The 23,479-nt window shown below is 40.2% G+C and overlaps 2 protein-coding genes across 6 annotated transcripts; both read right to left on the reverse strand.

The window, feature by feature from the left end:
• Nucleotides 1-1,148: 1,148 nt before the first annotated feature.
• Nucleotides 1,149-7,158, reverse strand: LOC115423816 (CDP-diacylglycerol--inositol 3-phosphatidyltransferase-like). Its single transcript, XM_030140869.1, has 6 exons — nucleotides 6,979-7,158; nucleotides 5,616-5,750; nucleotides 4,725-4,878; nucleotides 2,833-2,914; nucleotides 2,617-2,698; nucleotides 1,149-1,490 (listed from the first exon to the last, which is right to left on the reverse strand). The coding sequence occupies exons 1-6, from the start codon at nucleotides 7,019-7,021 to the stop codon at nucleotides 1,348-1,350; spliced, it is 639 nt and encodes a 212-aa protein (XP_029996729.1). The 5' UTR covers nucleotides 7,022-7,158; the 3' UTR covers nucleotides 1,149-1,347.
• A 2,052-nt stretch (nucleotides 7,159-9,210) lies between these two features.
• LOC115423748 (NACHT, LRR and PYD domains-containing protein 12-like) lies at nucleotides 9,211-22,188 on the reverse strand. 5 transcript variants are annotated; one of them, XM_030140775.1, is made up of 11 exons: nucleotides 22,114-22,188; nucleotides 20,341-20,447; nucleotides 20,167-20,260; nucleotides 19,541-19,764; nucleotides 17,362-19,117; nucleotides 17,015-17,191; nucleotides 16,300-16,473; nucleotides 14,861-15,034; nucleotides 13,643-13,816; nucleotides 11,789-11,962; nucleotides 9,211-11,643 (listed from the first exon to the last, which is right to left on the reverse strand). In XM_030140775.1, the coding sequence occupies exons 2-11, from the start codon at nucleotides 20,363-20,365 to the stop codon at nucleotides 11,634-11,636; spliced, it is 2,982 nt and encodes a 993-aa protein (XP_029996635.1). In that variant the 5' UTR covers nucleotides 20,366-20,447; nucleotides 22,114-22,188; the 3' UTR covers nucleotides 9,211-11,633. The 5 variants fall into 5 exon arrangements, with proteins under 5 accessions (XP_029996635.1, XP_029996634.1, XP_029996637.1 ...); XM_030140774.1 differs by having other exon boundaries at nucleotides 20,167-20,265; XM_030140777.1 differs by lacking the exon at nucleotides 17,015-17,191 and having other exon boundaries at nucleotides 20,167-20,265.
• Nucleotides 22,189-23,479: the final 1,291 nt, after the last annotated feature.

Genomic DNA, 23,479 nt, shown 5'->3' on the forward strand with positions numbered 1-23,479 from the left:
AATGCTGCTTCTATCAGTTTTGAGTCTGAATTGAATGTGACCCTGAAGTGGCCCACATGCACTAAAGAGGTCCTGATGGAATACGAGACCACATAGACACACACTGTGTTTACAGAAGGAAATATAGTTTTCCTCCACTCCTCCTCCTGCGATGAACAACTGGGACGTTTGTCGCATTTCAATGACGTAAAGGTCGGATAAATGCGACCTGGTCGTTCAGACTGAAGTCACATTGGAAAATATCAGATCTGTATCAGATTTAGGACCACATATGAAAGTGGTCTGGGTCAGATTTAGGGCTGCACGATATTGGAAAAAACTGGCATTGCGATTTTTTTAACCCTGCAATATATATTACAATATGAAAAATACTCAGGAGGATATAACAGCTGTGGCGCTGACGTAAATGGTCAAACTAATTAGTTGTGTTACATCTCGTTGTGTCGACACAGATCACGTTTCAGTTTCATCCTTCTGTAGCTGAAATAATTCCAGACTACTGACGTTGCTTTTCTTTTTGGCACCAAGTCTTCATTTACGGTGATTTTCTCTGGTTCGTTGCTCATTTTTCAATAGTGCTACCAGTGACTCACTCCAAACTGTTTAAGAACGACTGATTGGTGGATCTGTGTGTGCAGTGTGTCAGGTCCCCAGGTTGAACTTAGATGAGAACATGTTGAGTTCATTGACCTTCTACATCACAGAACCTGTGATGTGACTATTGCGCACACGTAGATCGTGATGATTATGCTCAAACAATATATTGTGCAGCTCTAGTTGGATTTGAAAAAACTCGGATTGGATACAGGTTACATACGGGCAAAAAAAAAAAAAAAATTGTATTTGGGCCACATTTGTCTGCAGTCTGAACGTAGCCTAAAATTAAACTCACACCAGGAATAACTGACGACCTGAACCACGTCCTACAGCTTCTATTGGAATAAACGAGGAAACAAAGCTGCTCTAACACAATAAGAGGAAGGGTCGTCATGTCTAATAACTAATCAATATCCAATAACAGCAAAATAAGAGCAGTAATAATAAGAATAATAAGTGACAATAAAATCGGCACAATCAACAGCTTATAAATACTGTGACACATTCAACAGATAAATGACTTTTCAGGGATTGGACTCGTTCGTTTTTCTTTCGTGTAGATTTCATATAATTGACTCAGATTGTTTTTGCTCGTCGCACACCGTCGTTCCGTCCAATCACAGCAGATCTGACATAAAAACTGTCACACATCAGGAAATTTAGAGACTCTGGACCTCGTCTTTTTTTCGGAGTTTGAATGTCGTGGAATTTGGTCATACTCCTGTTGTTTCCGTGGCAACGGTGTCTCTCTCACTGCCTCTTCCTGTTCGTCTCTCGCTCGGCGGCATCCAGGGCGGCCATGTTCTGTGAGGCGGTGACGAGATGCACTAGGCTGATGCCGGACTTCAAGAAGCAGATGGTTCCGCAGAGTCCGAGCAGCCAGTAGAACCAGGCTGAACACAAGGACAGAGGAGAACGGGTCAGAAACGAGTCTGACGTGAACCATCAGAACGCGACGAACAGATGACAGATGGGTTTAATGTGGATCAGCTCAAAGCAGCGGGACCGGAAGAAAGTAAAAATATAATAAAACTCACCATAAACAATTAAAAAACAACTGGACTGTCAACAAAATGAACCAAAAAGAACCCAAATATATAATAAAATTAACCATAAATAATTTTTAAAAACATGACTGAACAAAACCTGACCGAAATATTCAACAACAAAAACATATAAAAGAGTACATGTTTGTCAACAAAATAAATTTTATATATATATATATATATATATATATATATATATATATATATATATATATATATATATATATATATATATATATTTTTTTTTTTTTTTTTTTTTTTTTTTTTTTTTTCAAAAATCACAGAAAATGAACAATTACTGATGAAACTATACTTGAAAAATGATTACAAATAATCCAAAATAATCTGGTGATTAATGAAATTAACACAATAAACAACATAACGAATAAAATGGACAAAAATTAATGTGGCCTTCAGGAACATGTGCTATGGGTTTGTGTGGTGTTCAGGGACATGTACTGTAGGTTTGTGTGGTGTTCAGGTGCACGTGCTGTAGGTTTGTGTGGCATTCAGGTCCATCTACTTTAGGTTTGTGTGGCATTCAGGTACATGTACTGTACGTTCAGGTACATGTGCTGTAGGTTTGTGTGGCGTTCAGGTACACATACTCTGGGTTTGTGTGGCGTTCAGGTACATGTGCAGTAGTTTCGTGTGATGTTCAGGTACATGTGATGTAGTTTTGTGTGACGTTCAGGTACATGTGGTGTAGTTTTGTGTGACGTTCAGGTACATGTGGTGTAGGTTCGTGTGGCGTTCAGGTACATGTGCTGTGGGCTTGTGTGGCATTCAGGTACATGTGCTGTGGGCTTGTGTGGTGTTCAGGTGCATGTGCTGTGGGCTTGTGTGGCGTTCAGGTACATGTGCTGTGGGCTTGTGTGGCATTCAAGTACATGTGCTGTGGGCTTGTGTGGCGTTCAGGTGCATGTGCTGTGGGTTTGTGTGGTGTTCAGGTGCATGTATGACTAAGGCTGACCTGCGGGTTCCTGGACGTGGTGCAGGACATAGAGCAAACAGAAGAACAGCTCGTTTCCTGCGCACATGACGAACAACACCGGCTGAAGACACACAAACACAACAGCGTCATCACGTCTGTAGGTTCTGAACAGTTTTAACTAGGTCCGGCCGGTCTAAACAGAACCAGACCATTCAAATAGAACTGGACTGTCCAACAGTACCAGCCCATCCTTACCTTGGACGTGTAGTAGATCCGGAGGATGGGGTTCCCCGACAGGTCGATGGTTTTATGGCTCGATGATCCTTTTATTGTAGAACTGTCAAAGACGGAAAAAGGAAGAGAAAACATTTCAGTTTTTCTATAACTGTTCATTTATTTTATTGAGTCTCACATGTGACAAAAACTCACTGAATCTTCACGGATCAGAACCTACAACTAGAACATTTTAGATATTTTTACCTAAAACGATCAGTATCCTTACAGGGACGCCATGGTGTGTTCAAGTGCACTGTATAAACTCTGGTTTTCCTCTATTTTCTTTCATCATTCTTTTGACAACAGTATCTCATAATAATTAGGGGCTAAAATCAGAGGTAATGGCAGGATAAACAAGTACAAGTAAATAAATAAACAAAATAACATGAACATCAACCAAAACTGTCCAGGCCTGCCTCTGTGGGTTAGATTTAACATTTAAATCATACAGTTTTGGAATCACCACCACTAATAAGAATTCTAGTTCTTTCTTTTGTGTCACTTCACATGAAATGTTTCTGTGTTGAAACTCAGCAGTGACAGTAGATCCACCGAACATAAAAGCAGCACAAACCCTTTAAGGTCCACCACTAGAACACACCTTATTTATGTTGGTTTAATAAAATAAACAGCCTGCCAGGAACAGAGTCTTTCAGATTCCTACAGATTAGACATTTTGTAAAGACTCACCTCAAAAATTTCAAGAGCATAATAAGTTAGACCAATGTCTTAGAGACTGCAGAGGAGAAAAAAGTGCAATTTCATATGTATACAAAGTATTACGAGAATATGGACAGGTGAACATGGAGTGTATAAAAAAGGACTGGGAAAAAGAACTGGGAATGGGAATAGCTGAGGATGTCTGGGATAAGGGCATACAGTATGTAAATACCTGCTCCCTTAATGCTAGACACCGTCTGATCCAGTTTAAAATTCTACATAGACTACACTATTCAAAAGTGAAGCTGCACAGAATCTATCCAGAAATATCATCTGTTTGTGAAAAATGTAATCAAATGGATGCAGACTTGCTACATAGCTATGTACTATGCCCAAGATTAGAGGAATACTGGGATGCAATATTTTCATTCTTTTCAAATGTCTTTAAGGTTCGGCTAAGACCAGATCCCCTACTGGTTGTACTGGGTGCTTCAGAAAGCTCCAAAAATATACAGAAGGCGCAGCGTCACCTCCTGTCCTATGGCCTTCTCTGTGCAAAGAAGCTTATTCTCCTGTTGTGGAAGTCAAAAGAGACACCAACTTTTAAAGCCTGGATAACAACAATGATGGACACCCTTCACTTAGAAAGGATTAGATACACACTTAACGACAAGCTGGGAGAATTTGAAAACATTTGGAAACCAGTGATGTCATATATGGAAGGGCCAAATAGTTAAGATCCACTACATAAGCAGTAGCCCACAGCGTAGCACTACACCAACCTATTTTAATGGCTCTGGGGATGTGGATGGGGGTTGGGAGGGTGGATGATATGTTTATTTTTTTGTCCTGTTGTTTTCTATTTTGTTTTTTTCTTCTTCCTTTTTCTTTTCTTCTTCTTTCTCACTCTATCAATGCCGTTTATTTCTGAATGTGTGTTTGTTGTGTTGATATTAAAAATGAAGCATGATAGGCCAACTGGGGGATTTCATATCTGCAACTGTGATGAAGCTTCAAAATAAAAATATATGAACACAATAAAATAAACCAAATACAAATGATCTTTTTTTCCAATTCTTTTCACCTCGCTGAAATGCTGATAAAAGTCATAAAATCTTCCATGTCTCTCTCACCAACTGCACTCTGCCACTCTCTGCAATTTGAATGACAGAATTTGCAAAATTTTGTCACTGGAGACACAATCAACGTACCTGTGCAGATGCAGCCAGTGGCTGGCGATGTCCAGGCACATGCTGATCTGGAACAGGAAGGTGCATGATGGGTAAAGCAGAGACAGGTTGACCAGCAGACACATGGTGGCACAGCGGTCCGTCAGCATGTCCATCATCGCTCCGAACTTAGTGGCTGTTAACGATCAAACACTGGTCAGACACAGAGTCACGACTAACGAGGACACGGACAGATTCAACTATTATTATTATTATGATTAATAGGGGTGTTACAAATCTATTGGTTCTGCCATATATCAGATATTTCATTTCACAATACTGTGTTGATATTAAAAAGTACTGGATCAGTATGTTTAGGTATTTATTCAAATGCAGATATGGTGGAGTTTCATTTTTGTTTTTGGTTTTCTTTATTGTTTATATCTTATTTATTATGATTTAACACTGTTTTATTAAATAATGGTTATGTGAAGCATCCTAAAATCACTTTTTACTGTCTGAGAGGCAGATGTTAGTTCTTTTGTTGGGATCGCACAAAAATAATGTTGTGATGTTTGTTCTGAACTAACAGAATATGAACATTTGAACAGGATCTTAAACTGTAATGTCTGTAAAACAGAATTTCAGTTTGAACACAGGAACATTTTGTGATATAGCATCAGATCCTGTTGTGATCAAATAAAAATGTGTTTCGTATTTGTGCATATTTCTGGTGTAATTCAATTTTTCCAGGAAATAATCATTTTTAAAAAAGAAACAAACAAAAAATTGCCTATTTAACAGTATCATGATATATAGTGATATATTGTATGGTGATCCTTGTATTGTGATTTGTATCGTATTGCCAGATTCTTGCCAATACATAGCCCTGATTATTATTCATTCTTATTATTTCTGAGCTGTGGTCCATACACTGGTTGAGCGCCCTGGCGGCATGTCCATCGAAGGCATCCAACAGGGCACTGAGCAGGTAGCAGAAGACGGCGGGCCATGGGCAACAGGGCAGCAGGTAGAAGGACAGCAGCGCCAGCAGCACCCGGGCATAACCTGCAGGTACAAAGACACATCTGGTCACAAGGGGTGGAGCTTCTAGACCAGGGGGGTCAAACATGAGGCCTGTGGGCCAAAACAGATCCAACACAGAGTCCACATACAAAAACTAAAGATATGAGCAAGGATGTTCAAACCAGTATCATCTGAAAATAGAAAAACTAATGCCTACTCCCACTGCTTCATCTTAACAAAGTAACAAAGTACAATTATATGGAAACTTTTACATTTACAAACTATCACAGAAAATATGAACAACCTGAAATGGATTCGAAGAAATAAGTTATAAGTTGTGTTCTTATTGTCCTGGTTCTGACTCACTTTAGATCAGATTGGTCTGAATGTGGAACCTGAACTAACAGAACTTTGACATCATTTACTGTTTCTATCTTTAGCATAACTTTTACATTTCACTAATTTATCCAACAGTCTGGACTCTGATGGACCGGTTTTGGCCCTCGGGCTGAATGTTTAACACCCCTGATTTAGATCATCAGTGGAAGACAGACGCATATGTTCAAATAGATGTATAAATATATCTATAGAGACATATATGTCTACAGATGCTTATTTGTTTAAAATGGATTCCCATTAGTTGCTACCAAAAAAACACTAGTCCTCCTGGGAGCCATCACTTCAGATGTAGGCCTATATTTAGATGTATGGATGTATATAAATGTATACATAGATATCTACAGATGTATATGTAAATGTTTATACAGATATCTACACATAGATAGAGAGATAGATAGATCGAGAGTCATATATAGATGCATGTATATGATGGAAACAGTCCTAAACAGTTCGACCGACTGTAAATCTTTTTATAAGTGGAATTAGCTTATTTTTCTACCATTCATTCTATCATGACGGTAGTTTGACTTATTTTTTTACATTTTAACATGACTTTTACTATATTTCTGAGACCATTTCAGTTTAACTTATCAAGAACAGACTTATTTAACTTAATATTTCTATTTATAACACTCATTTTAACAGGAAAATTACATTACACGCACTTTTCAACGTGTTTAGTTTATTTCTGTATAACCTGGTCTTTTTCTAGGGGGGGGTTTCGTGTATTTGTCTCCAACCAGCTCTTCTTTAAATGCATTTTCTCCCATTTTTCCAGATTTTATTTCATTTCTGCCTCCAGTCTGATGAGACCCTGGTGGCTAATGCTAAGCTAGCTCCGTATGAGCGCGAGCAGAGGGTTAAAACTCACCGATGAGGTTCGGGACGAACAGGAAGATGTTCTCCTGGGTCATTGCTCCGGTCCGTGTGGGTTCTGGTCTCAGTAAATGTAAAGCCGGGTTTTGTTTTTCTGACAAACTGCGGCTTCAGGAGACAAACGACAGGATTTTCCGGAGGGATGACTTCCGGTCTGCGATGGAGGGTCAGACCGCCATTTTCACACGGAAGTACATTTCCGATTTGGCTTTTCAAAACAAATACATTATGACACTATAACGATAATTATCTTTATTTTATTTATGTACGTACATTTTGTGTTTCTAGGTATGCACGTCTCATTTTGCGTTCCACTGTTTTTCTCTGTTACACAGAGAAAGAAAATTCTCATCCATCTGCCCAACTTATCATTTTTCTTTTGTTTCTATATTTGTGTGTTTCTTAGTAGTATTTACTATGACAGTGTTCGATAGCAGTTGATACAGTTTTATTTTGTGTTTATTGTACAATTTTCTGGCTTTAGTTTCTATTTTCTGTGACCTTCTGTTGTCTTGGCCTGATCACTATTGAAAAAGATATTTTTAGTATCATCTAGTCATTTTTCTGGTCACATAAGGTTTAAATAAATATTAGACATGACTGAGTGATTAAATCAGGCTTTATACTGGTGTTTAAAAGTTTGTGTGTTTGTTTTTTTACCAGGTGTATTGTAACTGCAGAATTAATTTAAAGCTTTTATTTTATAGACAGAATCCTCCGTTTCCGGTTTGGTTATGAGTTGACAATCACTTGATGACGTCCAGTCCCTGATGCGTCATGACGTTGTTTAACGCATCCTGTGACGCCTCCCTTTAAGGAACCACAATGAGAAGTTATTTTTAGGTACGTTTCCGTTTTCTGAGTGTTTTGGCCCAGAATTGGATTTAACCCCAGTCTGTTTATAAATCTGACCTACAAACATCCTGACAAAAGGCTGTTTATCCATTTATTTCTACGTGTCGTGGGTAAAATTCTTCCATTTTGACACAGATTTCATCCCATCAAAGGAGGTGATTTAACATTTACTCAAACACTCTGTTCAAAAAACATATAAAACAGAGAAAATACAGATTCAAATGGAACATATTAAATCAAGATCCAGCAAAAACACAGACTACTAATTAATTACCACTAGTTTGTTTTAATTGGGTCTCTGCACAAAATGTAAATAAAAACCAATATGATAAAGGCAGATTTTATTCACATTAGAACAAAGAAAACATGTCAGATGTTTAAGCAACAAAATATTTAATAGATAGTATTGTCGCTGCATTAAATAACAATACATTTATTTGCAGTATTTTTTTTAGACTTATCAAAAGCTTTTGATCCAGTCAGTTATATTTCTTTCAAAATTACATGTGTATGGTTTTCATGGAGCTGCTTTTAAATGGTTGCAAAAACTTATATATTGGCAATAGATCTCAGTAGGCCTGCATTAATGGCTGCAATTCGAATGGGATAGATATACATTGTGGAGTCCCTCAGAGGTCCATCAATATTTTTTAATTTATATAAATCATTTGTGTACAGTTTCTTACTCTGTTGTTTGCTGATGACACCACTTTATGTCTCATTCAAATGTATATGCACTTATAAACCAAACCAGTGTGGATTATCTGCATACGACAAATGGTTCAACAGTAACAAACTAGCTTTGAATACAAAAAAAGCAACTATATGATTTTTAGTGGTAAAAAAAAAAAACATTTTCAACTCTAGCCCTGAGCTCAACTTTGCTTCAGTTGAAACAGCTGGTGTGTCATGCACCAGGTTCCTGGGTGCAGATGTAGATGAGAACCTAAACTGGAAAGAACACGTTGACTGGGTGACTTGAAACAGAAATAAACCACTTGGAATTATAAGAAAAGTTAGTCATCATGTTGATTTCAAATGTACAATGTCTTTATATGACAGTTGAATGTATCCATATCTGTTGTATTGTAATATGCACTATCCCATCAACTTTGAATAAAATATTGATCTAACTGAAGCGCTTTGTTTGAATTCCAACCTATTCTACCCCACTGAGCTCTTCTGCTAATTTATTCTTCAAACTAAATTTACTTAATATTTTTACCTCCGCCAAGGAGGTTATGTTTTTGCCAGGGTTTGTTTGTCTGTCCGTTAGTGTGCAACATAACTCAAAAAGTTATGGACAGATTTGGATGAAATTTTCAGGGTTTGTTGGAAATGGGATAAGGAAGAAATTATTAAATTTTGATGGTGATCGGGGGTGGGGGGGCCCATGGGGGGGGCCACTGATCAGCCTTGGCGGAGGTCTGCGCTCTCCGAGTGCTTCTAGTTGATATTAATATCTACCAAATTTGTATTTTTATTTATAAAATTCTGTTTAATCAAAGTACCTTCCCTGAGCATTTCATTTACTATTTTGGAACCAATGCTGCAGTTCATACTAATATATTTTTTTTAAATTAATTAATTGGTTTATTTAGCAGGGACAGTAAACATTAATGAACTTTTCTGTAAATGTGCCATCATTAGTAAAAAAGCTATTTTTCAACTGTTGTCCCTGAGTAAGAAGTAAAATACCAGCATTCATAAAATTAGAAATATATACATACTCGTCTAATACTAATACTGGTCCAAACCAACATTTTCATTTGTCTATATGTGTCTCATCTACAGTTCAGTTTTACATCAGGTACAGAGGGTTTAAACTGCAGAACCAATGTTCACATGTTCTTGGAAATAACACATCAGAGATATGCTTTAAGAAATATTTAAGGAAATCAATTATGATATCGCATTGATAACCCTGTTCTTAAATGGTAAATTTGTCCATGAACATTTTGACATGTAGATACTTGGAGCCAGGATTTGAACCACCAACCCTTTGGTCATTGGACAACCCACTCTACCAACTGAGCCACTTGAAATCAATGGCAACTTCTATGCAAACTGCAGAGGAAAGGATCCACAATGGCATATTTTTTTCTTGAAGGAAGTACTTTGATCGGTATATATTTTGGAATAGATAAATGATCTCCTGAAAAACAAACTAAAAATTATAAAAATCCATTGACAGTTCAACCTTTTGTCAAAGCCCAAATGTTAACATCAAAGCAAACCTTTTATAACTAACCTATTAAGAATGACATCAGGGAGGCGATGGTTTAAATCCAGCAGAACCACGAGGAAAGTTCACAAACAACCGTTTGAATCACAGAGACTAGTGTTCTTAGAAGTCCATTATCTGGGGCCATTCTTACCTAGACTGAACTCACAGAGCTCACAAGTCTGAAATCAGTGAATTTAATATTGAGAAACACCCCAAGTCCTCTAGGGGTGATGGTTACTCTCTGGTGAGCCCAGGGGTCAAAGGTTGTTTGGGGGGGTGTAGCGTCTCAGACCACTACCTCGGTCCAGGGAAGGTGTTTCCACTTTTCCAAAGATGCTTCTTGGACTTCTCTCTCAAATCACTTGTCTTCTCTGGCCAATATTCGGACATTTGTGTCTTCAATGTACTGTATTTTCCAGACTATAAGCTGCTACTTTTTTCTCATGCTTCGAACCCTGCGGCTTATACAACGATGCAGCTCAAGTATAGATTTTTACAGGCTAACAGCCTCCAGGGGGTGCTCTGGCAGGAAGCGTAAAAGCCAGACAGACAGGTGGAAGAGGTGATGAAGCACAAACCCTCATCATGGAAAACATACAAAGAAATGCCTAAGATGCAGCTTTGAAGTTCAAACCAGTCGATGTGTCTGTAAAGAAGGAAATGGAGCTGCAGCACGTAAGAGACAATGAGAGACAACGGAAGAGAGACGTAGAAAGTGTGTGACAGTGCCTTTCTAAGGCTGTTCAACTCCGATACTGAAGAAGACGACGACTGCAGTGGTTTCAATGAGCAGAAGGAAGATGAAGATAGAGATCAATGACTTTTCTGGGTTTGGGAACCAGCCTGTTATTGCCGTTTTACTGCCGTGTTACAGGCAATTTGAAAAAAAGCAGTGAAGGGATGGAAATAAATATGTAAATAATCTGTCTGTTTACCATCTGTCTGTGAAAATAAAAAATGTTACGTTTACACCTGCAGCTCTGGGGCTCAGGTGCACTCTATAGCCTGGAAAGTATGGTAGTATCCTCTTCGTTCATCTGCAGTCAGACTGCAGAGCCTGAGGTGCAGGTTCTCTTCATGGGGGGGTTGTACACATGTATGGATCAGCACATACTGGACAGTTTATCTTTGGGGTGCTGGTGGGTTTGAAGTTTACTGGGATAATGTGTTGGTTGAAAATCCTTTAAAGTTTCTCATAGACTTAAGCCGTCTAAGGAATGATGAGGCCTTTTCCTTTTTCTGCCTCCAGGTTCTTGGTTTGGCTTTGAAGAAGGTCCAGTTAGGAGAACCACAGGTCACCAGTGTTTCCCTGCCCTGTGGTTCTTCCTTCTTGTTTCCTTATTTCCACAGTCAGTTCAGCTGCCAGAGTGGACATAAAAACAGTTGAACTGTGTGAATCTGCAGACTGACGTCATCTTCCAGGTTGGTGTAAAACAAATCCAGTGTAGATCCACTGATGAGACTCTGTGGGGCTCCAGAGGACCAGGACGTGGGTGAACCTGAGGCTCATCAGGATCCAGCTGGTCTTCACACAGTCCAGATCACTGAGACAGGTACAGAGGTCAGACCTACCAACATCTGATGAATGAAGACAGAAGAAGAAACCTCGAATCAGTTCAGTCATAGCACAGATGAAACAAACACTAACTAACCAACCAAGATCTGATTGGTCAACTGTTCTCCTCCAAACTTGGAACTGTTCAACAAACCAACATCTACTCACATCAGAGTCTGCAGAGCATAACCTGGACTCTGCACCAGATCTTTCAGCTCCTTCACATCTGAATCCTTCAGGTCATTTTGAGTCAAAACCAGTTCTGTGAGATATGAGGGATTGGACCTCAGAGCTGAGACCAGATAAGAACAGCTGAGCTTTGACAACCTGCAGGAACTCAACCTGAAGAAAAGAATCAAAGATGTCCATGAATAATCCATGAATAATCTAGTTGTGTTCAGACCTGCAGCTCAGCATTTCTGTGTTCCAATTCAAAAACAAAACTGAAGCAAATGAACATCTTGTAATGCGGCTAGTACGAACCCAGAACCCAAATGCAGAACTAGGAGGCGGATGTAAAAGTTTACAGAGTTTATTAAATTCAGGTATCACAAAAATACTGGCTGTGATAATGAACAGGATCTTGAGGACAGCAGCCAAGGAAGTCCTCGAGGGATTCGTCCTCTGGGCGAGGGACACGAACCCACGGTTAGTCTCCGGGTTTTGAGTCGGCACGCCGACTAGGGAGAAGCAGAGGGAGGTCAGGGACGGAAACAGGTCAAACACGGGAGAGCAAACAGACAGGCAACAGGACATAGGGGTAAAGCTAGCTCACGTACCAAAAACCAGGCGAAGAGGTCAAAATCCAGGGAGGCAGACAAAACCGACAGGGAGCAGGCAAGACAGGCAAAAACAGGATGACAAAACGGGTCGAAACACAGGTAGGCAAACGAACAGACAGGATCAAAACGCTGGTAAGTAGACTACAGGAGAATACGAACTGGCGTCTGATCAGGGGAAAGGACAGGGTATAAATACACAAAAGGGAGGGAAGACAACGAGACACAGGTGGAACACATCAGGGCGGAGTCAGGTAATCAGGGAAAAGGTGAACACGAACCAGGAAGGGAAGTAAAGACAACAGACAAGACACATGAGGAAAACTTAACAAAATAAAACAGGAAGTGGCAGACAAACATAAAAGACAGACAACACCAGACTAACGTCCGGTAGCAGGCTTCACACATCTAAACAATAATAATAAGACAAAGAAAAGGTGAAAATAATAAAACCTAGGAGCTGCAGAAGTTAACTGTATCAAAGTTAAACTTTAATATTTCACACATGACCATGACAGGTAAATATATCAATCTTCTGACAGTCGATCCATTAGTTTTAGTAACTGATAAACTTATCCGATGGGATCTGACCTTAAATAAAATATTGACTTGAAACTGGATGGCTTGGATTGGCTCTGATATGGAGACAGTAGGTTTCTAAACTGAGGCTCTGATATGGAGACAGTAGGTTTCTAAACTGAGGCTCTGATATGGAGACAGTAGGTTTCTAAACTGAGGCTCTGATATGGAGACAGTAGGTTTCTAAACTGACCAATCAGAGGGAGAGGCTTCTATTCAATGCCCACCCACAGTGACAAAATTCAGCAACCGTGAGTGCGTAGAAGGCAGAGAATAACAGTGAGCGTGAAAAAACGGATAGAGAGTGTGTGTAGACGGTGGGATTTATGTACACTGACTCAGTTTCTATGCGTGTGAATTTTATCACTAAATTATGGCCGTAGAGCTCTGTGGCCTGAGAACAAAACCAAACAGATGAAGGTGCAGCTTCTTTCCTGAGGCTGAGGATCATGAACATGAACCATGACACAAACTGGACTGTGCACCGCACCCAACATGTCACACTTTAACCTGCTTCTATTGGGTTTTACAGAACAGAAGTACTGCTTTTTACATTAGATTATTTATCTATTAATTATTACATTGGTCCTCGGTGACACTTTTTGTTCCTCCATGTTTTTCTATGTTTCTGAATGACAATAAAGGATTCTGGTTCTGAACTGACCACAGATTCTTCAGTCTGCAGTTTCCAATCCTCAGCTGATATGACAGAATCTTCACTCCTGAATCCTTCAGGTCATTATTACTGAGGTCCAGTCCTTCGAGATGAAGGGGGTTGGACTTGAGAGCTGAGACCACATATGAACAGCTGATCTCCGACAACCCACAGGAATTCAACCTGAAGAAAAGAATCAAAGATGTCCATGAATAATCCAGTCCTGTTCAGACCTGCAGCTCAGCATTTGTGTTCCAATTCAAAAACAAAACTGAAGCAACTGAACATCTAAACAATAATAATAAGACAAAGAAAAGGTGAAAATAATAAAACCTAGGAGCTGCAGAAGTTAACTGTATCAGAGTTGAACTTCAATATTTCACACATGACCATGACAGGTAAATATATCAATCTTCTGACAGTCGATTCTTTAATTTTAGTAACTGATAAACCTATCTGATGTGATCTAACCTTAAATACAACATTGGCTTGAAACTGTAGAAGTTAGAAGACATGTGAGAGCATGTGAGAAGCAGAGGGCCACACTTCATTTATTTATATTAACCCATAGAGACCCACTGTTACTTCTGTGGCAGTTTCCAAATTAATGTTTATTTATTTTTAACCTTTCTTGTCTGATTTATCACTATTTATTCTAATATTATACTCTGTATTTGGCATTTTTAAGTATAAATCAGGAATTTTCCTTTATTTAATTCACTGATCATGCAGATGTTCATTAAAGCTCAGATTAAAGTTGAGGATTATTATTTAAAAAAACAGTGAAAACTGAATCACCAGTGTCTTTTTCAGTCCAATCTGTCATTAACTGAACATAAACCCAGTGTGTCCATCCACTGTCACTGATCCAACTCCATGGGTTTTACTGGTGAATCAATGCTGTAGAAGATGACGATGTTTCCACAGTAACTACAGAGCCTCTGGATGTCCAAATATGGTCATATCTGATGACCATGAAAGAAGGTGCAGCTTCTTTCCTGAGGCTGAGGATCATGAACATGAATCATGACACAAACTGGACTGTGCACCGCACCCAACATGTCACACTTTAACCTGTTTATTGGGTTTTACAGAACAGAAGTACTGCTTTTTGCATTAGATTATTTATCTATTAATTATTACATTGGTCCTCGGTGACACTTTTTGTTCCTCCATGTTTTTTCTATGTTTCTGAATGACAATAAAGGATTCTGGTTCTGAACTGACCACAGATTCTTCAGTCTGCAGTTTCCAATCCTCAGTTGACATGACAGAATCTTCACTCCTGAATCCTTCAGGTCATTATTACTGAGGTCCAGTCCTTCGAGATGAAGGGGGTTGGACTTGAGAGCTGAGACCAGATAAGAACAGCTGATCTCCGACAACCCACAGCCGTCCAATCTGTGGGGAGGATAAATGATGGAGAGTAAGACATGAGTGTTTGAACATGACAGTTATCAATACATTTGGATTTTCCAGTGGTCTTTGTTCCTTAATTTATAATTTACTGTACAGTGACATGAAAGTGGTCTCTGTTGGTTTGGAGAAAAACAACGGAGATAAATAAGATAAAGTACATTGGTTTTGTCCATTAAAATGTGGACTTTCATGTATTAGATTTTTATGTATATTATCTCCAATGAGACAGAACTTGATAAGATTAGATTAGATAATTATTAGGGATGTACTGATCCGATCTAAAGATCGGTATCGTCTGCCGATCTGACATTTTCTAGAAGATCGGATCTGATCGGATTTAGTCACATGATCTGTCCGATCCAGTTTTCGTCTAACGGCTGCTGTAAATAAAAACTTAATGTCATGCAACATGTTCACTGTGTGGGAATAGTTTTGTCTGGAAAGCAATGACAGTCAAGCAGTGACTTGACAGATGTGTCAACTGAAGGAGGAGCTTCAGGACTGACTTGAATACGACAAATCAGATTCATCACTTACAAAAGTATCACATGACTGAGTACGAGAACTACCAGACTGATGTCATGAAACACCATTATATGTCACTCAAGTTCTTATGGCATTTGTCGTGTTATACGTATGCATTGCCGACCTTTTGCATGTTATTCAACACCATTTGATCACGTATCAATTTACACCAAGATCTCCAGTTCACAGAACCCGAACCCTAACCCTCAGTGCCTTTGGGTCGTACTTCGGTTCCATTTAATTTTAAATCTGCGAAGAACTATTTGGATGTTAACCATTAACCAGAAATTCATGTTTGTTATAATATCAAAATGTAATAGTAAAAAGTATTGGCATTGGATCAGTATCGGCAAAACTAATCATAACAAAATCGGATCAGCAGAAGCAAAAACATCACCAAAAATTATCATATTTTTAAATAAAAAATGTAAAAGAACACTAACAATAACACACATTTACAGTCATGTTACTATGTCCAGAACACTTTGGCAGTGACTGCTGGACAAATGTGGTACAACATGAACAAATACACAACAGAATAAAAACGACCACATCTAGAACCTGTGGATCCATACAGAACAACGAGCTAGTTCTATTTAAGTCACAAAAGTCCGTTTCAGTTTCCAGACAGTAAACATGTTTCTGTGTTAGAAATGACTTCAGGTTATTGTTTTAGAAAAACACAAAGATCTAACTTATGAGTAGACATGGAGTGAACTGACCTCAGCATCTGCAGACCACACTTCGGACTCTTCAGTCCAGAACAAAGGATCTTCATTCCTGAATCCATCAGGTTGGTCTCACTGAGGTCCAGTTGTCTGAGATGAAGGGGGTTGGACTTCAGAGCTGAGACCAGAGAAGAACAGCTGCTCTCTGAAAACCTGCAGTCTCTCAATCTGCATCAAGAATAAATATAGATTCAAATCCACCAATAACTCCTTCAGATTTGTGTGTTTTTCATGTTTAATAGAATCTGTATTTTGTCAGTAGTAGTGTCTGTCACACATGTAAACATGCTCCACACACACATATGTGTCTTCTACCTTTAACCAGCACTAGGCCATGCATCACACACACACTGCATGCTGGGAGCAGTGGGCTTGCCATGCCAGGCACCCAGGGAGCAAATGGGGGGTTAAGTGCCTTGCTCAAGGGCACATCAGCCAACAACTCTCCACCAGTCCAGGGAATCGAACCAGCGAACCTTTGGTCACAAGCTGACTCTCCAGACATCTAGTACACGGCTGCACGGTAACTTATTGTTATTTGAACCATTTTAGTGAAAAAAAAATTATGCTGCACTTTGGAGAACAGGAATGATTGAAAATGACTTTTATGAGTGAACTGCAGACATGGATCTGAGCAGAACCCAGAACACAGAACAGAAGCAGTCACTGTGGCAGGTTTGGGTCAGTTTTAGTCAGGAGGTGAGCTGACCTGAGAGCCTTCAGTCTACAGTTTGGACTCTTCAGTCCAGATGATAGAATCTCCACTCCTGAATCCTTTGACGTACAGTCCAGTCTCAGATCCAGTTCAGTGAGATGGGATGGACTGGACTTCAGAACAGACGTCACAAATTCACACTGAGGTTTTGAGAGCGGACAGGCGGAGAGTCTGTGAATACAGATTTAAGGTAAAGGTCAATATGTGGAACATATTCACTGAACATCTGAGTCTTGACAAAGACGACTTAATGTTTCATGTAAAACTAGTTCTGGGACTCATACGGCGTTCTACAAAAGAAAAATGACACAGATTCATCATGGTAAAACTTTCCTTCTTACCGAGCCTTTCTACAGTTCCTCACAAGTGGGATCAGTCTCTGTCGTCCCTCATATGATGTGTTGAACTTCTCCAGGTCCATCCCATTCAGAACCTTCTCTGACATCTGCCATAAGTAGGCCGCAGCTGAACACTGGATCTCAGAGAGTTTCTTCTTTGATCTGTTCTCTGACTGCAGGACCTCTTGGATCTCCTGACAGAATGAGGGGGTGTTCATCTCCATCAGACAGTAGAAGATATTGACACTTCTATCAGGAGAGATGTAACCAGTGTTCATCTCCTTCAGGTTGTTGGTGATGGTTTTTTTTGTCTCTGGACTGATCTCTGTTGGACCCAGCAGACCTCCTAAAACTTTCTGGTTGGACTTCCGACAGAGGCCATGAAGGAACCGGACAAACAGATCCAGGTGACCGTTTTTACTTTTGAGGGATTTTTCCATGGTTTTTCTCAGGAACTCATCGAGTGTTGAATTATGGTCCCAGTCCTCCAGAAACCTCTCCAGAACTTCTGTGTTGTTGCTGGTGTAACAGTGGTAGATGTAGACTGCAGCCAGAAACTCCTGAATGCTCAGATGAACAAAGCTGTAGATGGTTTTCTGGAAGATCACACTCTCTTTTCTGAGGATCTCTGTACAGATTCCTGAGTAAACCAAGGCCTGTGTGACGTCCAGACCACACTGCTCCAGATCTTCTTGGTAGAACATAATCTTTCCTTTCTCCAGATGTTCAAACGCCAACCTCCCCAACTTCAGAAGAACCTCCGTGTCAGCCTCGGTCAGCTCTACCTCATGTCCTTTTTCATACTTGTTCTTCTTCCTCTTTGTCTGGACTGTGATGAAGTGTGAGTACAGGTCCGTCAGGGTCTTGGGCAGCTCTCTTCTCTGGTTTGAAGTCAACATGTGCTCCAGAACTGTAGAACTGATCCAGCAGAAGACTGGGATTCGACACATGATGTGGAGCGTTTTGGATGTCTTGATGTGTCGGATGATTCTGTTGGACAGATCTTCATCAGTGGATCTCTTCTTGAAGTACTCCTCCTTCTGGTCGTCAGTGGTGAAGCCTCGGACTTCTGTTACCCTGTCGACACATGAAGGAGGGATCTGATTGGTTGCTGCAGGTCTAGATGTTATCCAGATGAGAGCTGATGGAAGCAGGTTCCCCTTGATGAGGTTGGTCAACAGGACGTTGACTGGTTTCTTCTGGGTGACGTCTGAAACCACCTCACAGTCGTGGAAGTCCAGTGACAGTCTGCTTTCATCCAGGCCGTCGAAGATGAACAGAAGTTTGCAGACGTTGATCTGCTCGGCTGTGACCTTCTGTAATGTTGGATGGAAAACATGGAGCAGCGTCAGCAGACTGTACTGCTCATCTGTGACCAGGTTCAGCTCTCTGAAGGACAGCAGAACCACCAGACTGACGTCCTGGTTTTCTAAACCCTCGGCCCAGTCCAGAGTGAACTTCAGCACCGAGAAGGTTTTTCCAACTCCAGCAACGCCGTTGGTCAGAACAACTCTGATGGGTTCATGTTGGTCGGGTAGGGCTTTGAAGATGTCCTGACACCTGATGGGAGTGTCTTGGATGATCTTCTTGGTGTGTGTCTCCAGCGTCCTCACTTCATGTTGGGTATTAACGTCTTCACTCTGTCCCTCTGTGATGTAGAGCTCAGTGAAGATCCGGTTCAGACGGGTTCTACTTCCTGTTTCATCGGTTCCTTCAGTCACACATTCACATCTGCTCCTCAGACTCCATTTATGTTCATCTGAAACCACACAATAAAAAACACTGTTTCTCTGAGTTCATATTAACAACAGGTTCCAAACACAGGACTCTAGACCTGGATCTGCTCATCTGTCCATGAACTGAGGATGGACCAACACAAAGCTGGACATGGACCAGCTGAGCAGGTCTTTGTCTAAGGTAAAAAGTCTGCAAAAAACTGACCTGATGGTCTAAGACCGGGGTGTCCAACCTTGGTCCTCCAGATCTACTATCCTGCATGTTTTAGATGATTCCTCTTCCAGTCCACCTGACGGTGGTTTTCAGTCTTCTGCAGAGCTGGATCATAGGCTGATCATTTGAATCAGATGTTGGAAGAGGTGAACATCTAAAACATGCAGGACGGTGGCTCTGGAGGACCAGGACTGGACCTGGTTTAAGACTAAACTTACAGACTCAGTCTTACTTTGTGCAGTGCTGTCCATATGTGGTCCAGTTGTGGTTCTGGATCTCTTTCCACACTGGGGACAGGTGGACTCTCCTGATGGACCAGACTGGTCCCAGTATGAAGTGATGCACTGTCTGCAGAACCAGTGTCCACAGCTGGTCTGGACTGGATCACTCAGGACCTTCTGACACACACAACAGGACTGTGGGTCCAGTTCAGGGCCAAGACTCCTCTTCCTCCGCCTGTGGACATCAACACATTCTTTAAAACAAACATATGATGGGTTCTATTTCAGGCACCACCCCATCGACAGCCCGTCCTCATCTGGGAACTTCTGTTTGTCCTTGTTTTTGTTGATTGTCCTCCTTGGTCTGTTCTACAGTGAAGGACTTTTATGATTTTAGTTTCTTTAATTTGGGTTGGAGACTACTGATGGTCCAGGTACTGGGTTTGGTTCAGGTTAGTTGGTTTTCTTTCATATAAGTTGGTGGGTTGGTTGTCTCAGGTTGAGTGGAACTGGGTTTGAACTCCAGTAAATAGTGTTTGTTTCTTTCTCCAGACTTTTCCATTTAACGTAAATATTTCATTGAACACTTGCACTTAGAGACACACTAATTAAATCAACAGAATAAACAGTCTCTTACCTCATGTGTGAAGGTCTGGTTTCCTTTCTGAAGTTTATGGATCTGCCATTGGACCAGTCACTCTTCATGGACAGACAGACGGACGCTGCAGACTCTGATCTAGAAACAACAAACACAGTTTATCTCCACAGATGAACTGGCCTGAACGTAAACAAAGTGGACCAGTGGACTCACTGTAGACCAGAGGGTCCAGGTCCATGACTGCCCCCTGAAGGATCCTTCAGAGATGAGTCTGCTCCATCCTGTTCATCCAGTCTGTGACTCATACTGTCCACTTCAGCCTGAAACCACAACCAAACAGTGAACCAATGAATGAATGAACCAATGGTGGTTTTCTTTCAGACATCTGTGGATGATTTTCTTTTTGCACCTACATTTCATGTCCACATGTTTCACTTACCCTGATTTTTTCTAAAATGTACCAAATATTTACAACAAAGTCATTTAATTATGTGTTTAAGTGTTTGCTGTCACTTAAACATAAATGAAATGCATTTCAAATATTAATCTGTATTTTACACACCTTTTTAGTGACACACACACACACACACTCAGGTTCCTTGTGTTCCTCAGTGCCGTGGAACCAACATCCTCCAGAAGTAGACGTCATAAAATTATAAAACTTTTTTTTCCTTTAAGAATTTGATAGACTAAACTTAATTTTATTATGTAATTGAATCTGGTGAAACTGTATTTCTTATTTACTATTTTTTCATATTGTACATGTCCCAGTGGTAATTTTCCACCCTGTTATAATGTCCTTAATTACCTTAAAAAAAACAGAAAAACAATACAATTCCATAAAAACCCTTTACAGGAAGTGGCATCATTTGTTGTTTTTTTGTTTTGTTTTTTTTGTATTGTCCAGCATCCTAACAGCAGAATGGTCATCTGGCAGCCTTTTGATGAAACTCCCCTTGATATTCTACTGTGTTTATTATGAGTGACATGGAGCGGGGGGGGGGATGACCGGCTTCCGTGACCCGCCTCGGAGGCCAGCCCCCCACTCCACTGTCTGTGGGTTCTGGTTTAAGGCCCAGTGGACTTTCCATTGGGGGGGTTCCCACCCTTCCTCCGTGACCGACCTGAACCAGAACCGGCACAAGCCACACTGACAGCCCGTCTGGTCTTCAATCAGCCTAAAAGGGCACATGTCACCCCGTTACTTATTGAGTTACACTGGCTACCCATAGCTGCCCGCATCAAATTCAAATCGTTAATCCTAGCCTACAAAATTCTCAGTGGGTCTGCTCCTACCTACCTAGGTGCACTGATAAAAGCTTATGTTGCCCCATGACCACTCCGCTCATCTGGGGAATGTTGTCTGGTGGTCCCCAGACCTTGTACAAGACAATCCAGGCTCTTTTCATGGGTCGTTCCACGTTGGTGGAACGTTCTACCGAGCACTACGAGAACAGAGGCGTCCCTGCCTATCTTCAAGAAGCTCCTGCAGACCCAGCTCTTCCAGGAGCACCTCCTGTCCTAGCACTGTCAGACATTCCATTTTAAATATTTTAATAAGGTTTTTCCCAGGATTATCACAGATTTTCCCAGGATTATCTCTGGACCTGCTGCGGTAGTCCTGCCTCTCTCCTGCCTTCATCACCACTCACTTATCCTCAACTGTCTCCATGTGTCTCCCCCTCTCCCCCAGTCTCTATCTCTATTGCTCTCTCTTTTCTCTTTCTTTACTCTCTCTCTTTAACCCCAACTGGTCAAGGCAGACGGCCATCCTCCAGGAGTCTGGGTCTGCTCCAGGTTTCTGCTGTTAAAGGGAAGTTTTTCCTTCCACTGTCACCAGTCACAAGTGTTTACTCACCGAAACAGAACAACAGAAACCACTGCTGAACTAAGGGATAAATAAATGTTTCCTGTTCCAGTCCACACAGATAAAAGTGTCTCATAAACTTTCAAAACCTTTTAATCTCATAAATAAATGTCACTCACCTTCGGTCTGAACTTTAAAAACTGTCCCAGTCTCAGTTGTCTTCACTTTCACCTGGAACTCCTTCTGACTGTCCTTTTCCTCCTTTTCCTCTAAGTCACATGATCACCAAGGCACCAGCAGGACACCGCCCCCTAGTGGACAGTCCAGGGCTGGACAGTCCAGGGCTGGACAGTCCAGGGCTGGACAGTCCAGGGCTGGACAGTCCAGGGCTGGACAGTCCAGGGGCTTAAATTAATAAATGCATATATCTATGTAAAATACATTTGAATATAATGTTAATATTATTTGTATGTTGTAAATATTGCAAATAAATGTATATGATATTGATAATTGAAATAAAACATGTTTAATTTGATATTTTCTTTTGTTGTCCATCTGTGACGCTGACATTTGTCTAAACTCTTTCTATTTAAGTTTGATCTAATATTTGTTTTTCCTCTATAACCAATTATTTGGTTGTAAAATAGAAGATTTAAGGTTTACACTGAATACATTTGAGGACGAAAATGTCAGCGGAACTTTATGGAGAGCCATTTGTTTCTTTATTCATCAATTAAAAATAATACATTTTCAACCAAAAAAAAAAAGAGATCTGAGAGCAAAAGACAGTAAGTTGCAATCCCCCCCCCCCCCCCCCAAAAAAAAAGATCATTTTGCTTATAAATCCTCTTTGCTTGTGAGTTAAAAACTTTTGCTTGAAAATCACTCCTCTTTGCAACTTCAAAAGTTTTGCTTGTGAATTTAACTGCACTTAATGGGCGGGGCCTACGCTGATGGATGACAGAAGAGTTTCTATTGGTGGGTTTGACCTGGCTCCAGCTTCCGCGTTACACCCACTTATACTTAATTTCTAAGCAAAATGATCTCTTTTTTTGATTGCCACTTAGTTTTTTGCTCTCAAATCTCTTTTTTGGTTGCAAATCCATTCTTTTTGATTGATGAATAAAGAAACAAATGGCTCTCCATAGAACTTCACTTCGGAATTCTTGCAAAAAAACACTTTTTTTTTTGTTGATGCAGTAGTTGTTGATATTGTTCATTTAAAACAGTTTAAAACTAAATGTTTCCCTTAGAGTCTTTCAGATGGACTTTAGACCTTTACAGTTCTGTGGAATATTTGTGTGAAACTGTTCTGGTTCAACAGTTATGACTCAAACAGTAGTGGGCGGTCCATCTGTAATCATGGTTACTATTAATATTGTTACGACTACACTGCTATTATTTTATTTCCATTATTATTATTAATAAAGTATTTCCACGGTGCAGTTGTTTATTTTTACTGTTTACATATGGTTTTGTTTTTCCAGCTGAATTTCTGGCATTTTCAGTTTGCACGTAAAAAAAAAAAAAAAAAAAAAGACAAAC

This window comes from Sphaeramia orbicularis, chromosome 8 (assembly GCF_902148855.1).
Source record: "Sphaeramia orbicularis chromosome 8, fSphaOr1.1, whole genome shotgun sequence".
NCBI lineage: Eukaryota > Metazoa > Chordata > Actinopteri > Kurtiformes > Apogonidae > Sphaeramia > Sphaeramia orbicularis.